Source organism: Solanum tuberosum, unplaced genomic scaffold (genome assembly GCF_000226075.1).
Source record: "Solanum tuberosum cultivar DM 1-3 516 R44 unplaced genomic scaffold, SolTub_3.0 scf00022, whole genome shotgun sequence".
NCBI classification, from domain to species: Eukaryota; Viridiplantae; Streptophyta; class Magnoliopsida; order Solanales; family Solanaceae; genus Solanum; species Solanum tuberosum.
Window position 1 is genome coordinate 893706 of NW_006238948.1, and position 5431 is coordinate 899136.

At 36.3% G+C, this 5431-nt stretch overlaps 1 protein-coding gene across 1 annotated transcript in view; it reads right to left on the reverse strand.

Moving 5' to 3' along the window:
• LOC102603118 (DNA mismatch repair protein MSH7) overlaps positions 1–5431 on the reverse strand; it is a 66062-nt gene continuing 60631 nt past the window's right edge. Inside the window, exons 16-17 of the mRNA XM_006341202.2 lie at positions 1173–1300; positions 1–630 (exon numbers count right to left, since the gene is read on the reverse strand). Of these exons, the coding sequence (XP_006341264.1) occupies positions 151–630; positions 1173–1300 (608 nt within the window). The 3' untranslated portion in view covers positions 1–150. The remainder of the gene's footprint in view (positions 631–1172; positions 1301–5431) is intronic.

Sequence of the window (5431 nt, forward strand, 5' to 3'; positions counted from 1 at the left end):
TAATTTTGACCAAATAATATAACGACGGATAAAGCCAACCAATAAATCATTTTGACCCTTTTTCCCACATAAAACATGTACACCCTGTCCTTCCAAAATAAAAACACCGTCAGTTTACAGCATAATGCTCTATTCAAAAGACCAACATCTTCAGCAAGTGGATCTATCAGCCTTAAGTTCATGCCACAAACAAAACAATGTATCAAAAAGGTCACTGTCATTGTCATTGTCAAATCCACCATCCGTCTTCGAGATATCCAGAAGAGTCGTGAACCATTGCTCATGCAGTGTTGAAAAGTTAGCTCTTTGTTCACATGACTTAAAACTTTCTCCGTTCATTTTCTTCATTACTTGCCCTGCACTCGATGCAGATTCAACCACAGTTTTCGGTATTCCAGCCATGAGGGCTACTTGCATCCCATAGCTCTCCGGGCATGCTCCAGAGGTTAGGCGGTAAAGGAACACCAGTTCTTGCTCTGTTGGAGATGAACTTTGAGATTTCAACTTGAAAGAGCAGGCCATGTGTTGTAATGTCACATGAGGATGAGAAGCAAACTCTTTAGTGAGTGGATGATAATGTGTGGCAAACAGTAAGCGGCAGTTCACCATCTCAACAAGGTGTCGGAATACCTGGACAGAATTTATAACATGTCAAAGAGTACACCTCACAGTTTGAATGTATGAAACAAAACCAAAGATGTCACGACCAAAATGACTCAAAGACGATCAACAGTCTCTTTCAGTAATGACTAATGCAGAGAATCTTAAGGTCATTGGCTGAGCCCCCCACAAGTTTGCTCCATTCTATATCTTGTGATCTTATACCTTTGGAATAGATCACATACATAAAAAGCTAATTCAGATGGAAAAAATGAACGCTTCAGTAATTGCAGACAAACTAATATAGTATTCCATACCACATCTTTAGGTAATACTTATTCTGAGCGACTCAATTAAGCTCAAGATATTATACTAAAAAGCTGTTAAACTATAATCATGTATACGTGGTAGGCACCTATCATTACACCAGTTTACTGGGAAAGACAGATCAAGTATCAGGTAAACAAATGCAAAAAAAAGAAGACTCCCACAATCTATCTCTAGAAAGAAAATAGAACTCTTGCATGCAGCTAATCAATCATCCAATAAAAGAAAATAATGGGGAATCTCACAGCATATGCAATAGCATATCCATCAAAAGTGCTTGTTCCTCTACCCAATTCATCCAAAAGAACAAGGGAATTATATGTAGCATTTTGAAGAACTGATGCGGTCTCCGTGCATTCAATGAAGAAGGTACCTGCAAAATGTATACAAGATAATCAAATAAATTTTATCCTGCATATTTGGTATAGATGTTTCTTGCTTAAGCTTTACACAGAACACAGTATATTTTCTTCATGATGCACTAAGAAAGTGGATGATAAATGTGAAATCACAACCATCTGGTGTCATTGACTTAAACATCATCTTTATCTGTGATGCAAGCCAAAAATGAAAACGAAACCCTAAACTAAGAACAAGAAAAGAAAGATAGATAGCTTGACACAGGAAGATTCAAGCTTGACTTCATGTTTTGAGGCCTTTTCCTCATAAAGTCCAATTCAATTTCTTACCACACGATTTTCTTGGTACAAATCTTGATAATTTAGTTTCTTATACATCTAATTCTCTTTTTTCGCTTTGTAACTTGATTTAAATTAAATCAAGTTCTTTATGTCTGACTTTGTTTCAAGCAATTTTTCTTTCTTGGGTTTATTTCATTTCTTTTCATCGTTAATTTTCTTGATTCAAGTTTGTTAGATTTTCTTTGAGTCGTCCATTTTGACTCTTGGCAAGCTGTTGATCGAATTGAATAGCAACTTTGGCCGAACTCTTGAGTGGTAAAAGGCTAAAGTGTGAGAGTATATTTGAGTGGTGCTAGCCAAGCACAAAGGAGTGCAAATATGAGTGATAGTAAGGAACTTTAATTACTAATCTTGTTTGTTCGTATTGCAGGTCTTGGAATTATAAGATCCCAATTTAAAATGGCCTACCTTGTTTATGGAAGCTAGTGGAGAAAAGTATGAAAAGTGGGAATCCATGATGGAAGTGGCTCTTGGGACTCTTTAAGAGAAGCTTGTTATTTATTGGAAGCATAATAGCAAGAGAACAACGAAGGTGGGAAGCCCGATTGAGACTTGGGATGCATTGAAAAGGAACTTGAGGTACCATTAGTAGGGGCATAGAAGAATCAAAGGCACTTCCCAAAAGAAGAAGCAAAATTTCTCAAAAAGGATTTTTGGAGTTTCTTCCAATGATAATGAGAGACAAAAGATAGAGAGGAGCAAGGGAGTGAATCGTGGAAAAAGGAGAGGATGTGAGGAGTGAAGTGACCAAGTTGGCACAAACACCATCTAACATTTTTGCTTATCCTCTCTTTATAAGGATTATTGTGTAGGTATAAGCTTGGCGAATGGAGGAATACAAACTCCAACAAGGAGCCTACACTTAATGATGTGATCAATATGATAGTCTCCTCAAACAAACAGCTTGACATGCTTGAAAATATGTGAGTCGAAGCTCCACTACAAGGTAAAGAAAATCCTTCTTGTGAGACTCAAGTTACCATAGCTAAACTTGACACGTTAAAATTTTCAAATGAACAAAGTGTGAGAATAGCTTGTCTTCATGTGAACTTAATGATTCTTTATAATATAGTGATAATTTCTTTGTTGAGAATGTTCATACACTAGTTGATCCTATTGATGACCGGATTGATCCTTCTTGCAAGATTCATTTGTGTCCACCTAGTGTTGACACTTGTGCTTTGAATGATAGTTCGTTGTCATGTGATGAAGAGAGTACATAGAGTGATTTGTTTGAAAATAAAGATAGCATACTTGAAATTCACTTGTTCTCCTATTTCTTGAAGTCCATTAAGAATTTAGGGTTGGGTGAAGATTGTGCTAACTATCCAATTGTTGATATCGATCTCTCACTCTTGAAAAAGGATGATCCTTTGGGTAAAGATAACCTTGATTTGCTTGATTATTTGAGAAAGCCAACTAGTGATGGTCCTTATGATGATGGTCTTCATTGTGACTCTTTGTATGACACCCCACCTTTGTTTGATGAAGATAAGGATGGATTACTTAATTCATGTAATGACTTGAGTTATAACCACATTGATGTTAGAGGTGGTTTGTGTCAAATTGGGTATTATTCTTTTGAGGAGGAGGGTGACACTTGTTTGAAATAGGATACTTCTTTGGGTTGTCCTATTCTTGATAATATGCTTGATGATATTTTTGAATGTAATAGTGATCTTATGAGTGAGGACCCCATGGATGAAGTTATTTTGCTAGACACTTATCTTTATTATCTATTTGCATATGATGCTCTTATTTGTGTTGAGTGTGTCTCTTATGTTGATATGAGATCTAATGGGGTAGATGGTTGTTGTCTTGACCATGATATGTGGATCTCCTTTCCTTTTGACCTCGGTGATTCTTTAAATTGTTGTGATTTGGTCATGGTATCACCTTGGAAGTGGTTTTATCTTGAAATAGCAGATCAATTGTGTTTTATGTCCCTCTAAACCAATGTGATATTGCCTTCTTGGTATTTTGACACCATTAGGACGTTTAGGACATTCTTATTGCATGATCGTGGGAATAGCCAAGCATTTTATGCTTCATGTGAGGATTTGTTCTTTGTGAGTAAAGTTGATGCTTGGATATATCACAAATTTGTGCATCCTTGGCATGTTGGTAGGTTTGTTAACCCTCATGCTATGAGGTTCTTACTGTTGTTTGTCTTCACTATGCATTTGCAAGGTTTGGATTCAAGGACAAATCCTTTTCAAGAAAGGGAGAATGATGCAAGTCGAGTTTCATTAAAACCTTGCACACGAAGCCAAGCTAAGGAGTTTGTACATACGTTTGAGTTGTTACTTTGGAAACTTGGAGGGTGCTTGGAATGGAGAGTTGAAGCTCAAGAACATGCTCAACATGCTCAAGTTGAAGTACAAAGCTCCACTTAGAACACTACTCTGAAGAAGGGAGAAAGAGGCTAAGTATGCAAAGTGGCTATTTCTAAATTGCAAGTATTTTGTCTAAGAAGAACCTTATTTCACAAAGGGTATTTTTGTAATAATTAGCCTAGGCTATAAATAGTGGAGAATAGCTCCTATAGAATTAGATTATTTTGGATATTATTGATATTCGATTGAATAGTGATACTCTTGAGGGAGTTAGGGCGAAGACCATTGTTGATTGAAATGTTGATGGGATTGCTTGCTTGAGGATCATTCCTCTTGAGGATGTTTCTATGGTATAGGTGCTTGTTTGGTGTTCTTAATAGGAGGTTTTGGGTTTAATATAGTCATTGCTGCCTATTAGTCCCATTCTTGTGTATTGCTTCCTATAGAACTGGTGTTTTGAAATATGGTAAATGGGGGGAATTGGTTGTCATATAACCATTGTTCTCAACTATGTTGCTCGGACTCTTCAAAAATGTCAATAGGTGCGTGTCAGATCCTCCAAATTAGTGCATTTATGGAGGATCCGAGCCGGGTGTAGAAGCATTCAGGAGAGTCCGAGTAACATAGGGTCTCAATTCTTATCCACCTTGTGTGTTTCTTCTATTTTTTATCTTTTGTTCATCTTTGTACTTGTCCTTAGCATTAATATTTTGATTTCCACATCTTGATATTGCATCAAAGGTAATATTTATGATATGTGTTAGAAATATGCATAAGAACTGCAACAGTCCAAGTTCTCTGTATTGTAGGGTAGTTAGGATAGTTACTTACTGTTTAGCAGTTAATTAGTTTCTATCTTTATCCTTAGTTTTTTAATCTTATCCTTAGGAGTTGGTTTACTTGTAAACTCTATAAATATCTGTTTTATAATGAAGTTAGTAGTTTTGCTTTCATAAATTTTTTCTTTGTTGATTTATCAAACTAATGTTCCTACTTGTTCAATAACAAAATAAAATCAGATTGTTATGTTTTTCCTTTTCTGAAAACTAACAATTGGTATCAGAGCATTTATTTGTTGAAGGATCTGTGGGTGTTTCATCAAAGTTACGATTGTAATCAAGAAGACAAGTTTATCAATCATGGAAGTAGAATCAAGTTTTCCGTAATGGCACCACCTGTTTTTAATGGTGATAACTATCAGATTTGGGCGGTAAGGATGGAAACTTATCTAGATGCCATGGATATGTGGGAGGCAGTCGAAGAGGATTATGAAGTTCCTCCATTGCCTAACAATCCTACTATGTCCCAGAATCAAAAACCATAAAGACAGGAAAACCAGAAAATCAAAGGCAAAGGCCTGTTATTTCAGCAGTATCTTCTCAATCTTCACTCGAATTATGTCTCTAAAGTCAGCAAAAGCCATCTGGGATTATCTCAAGGCAGAATACGAAAGGGATGAAAGGATTT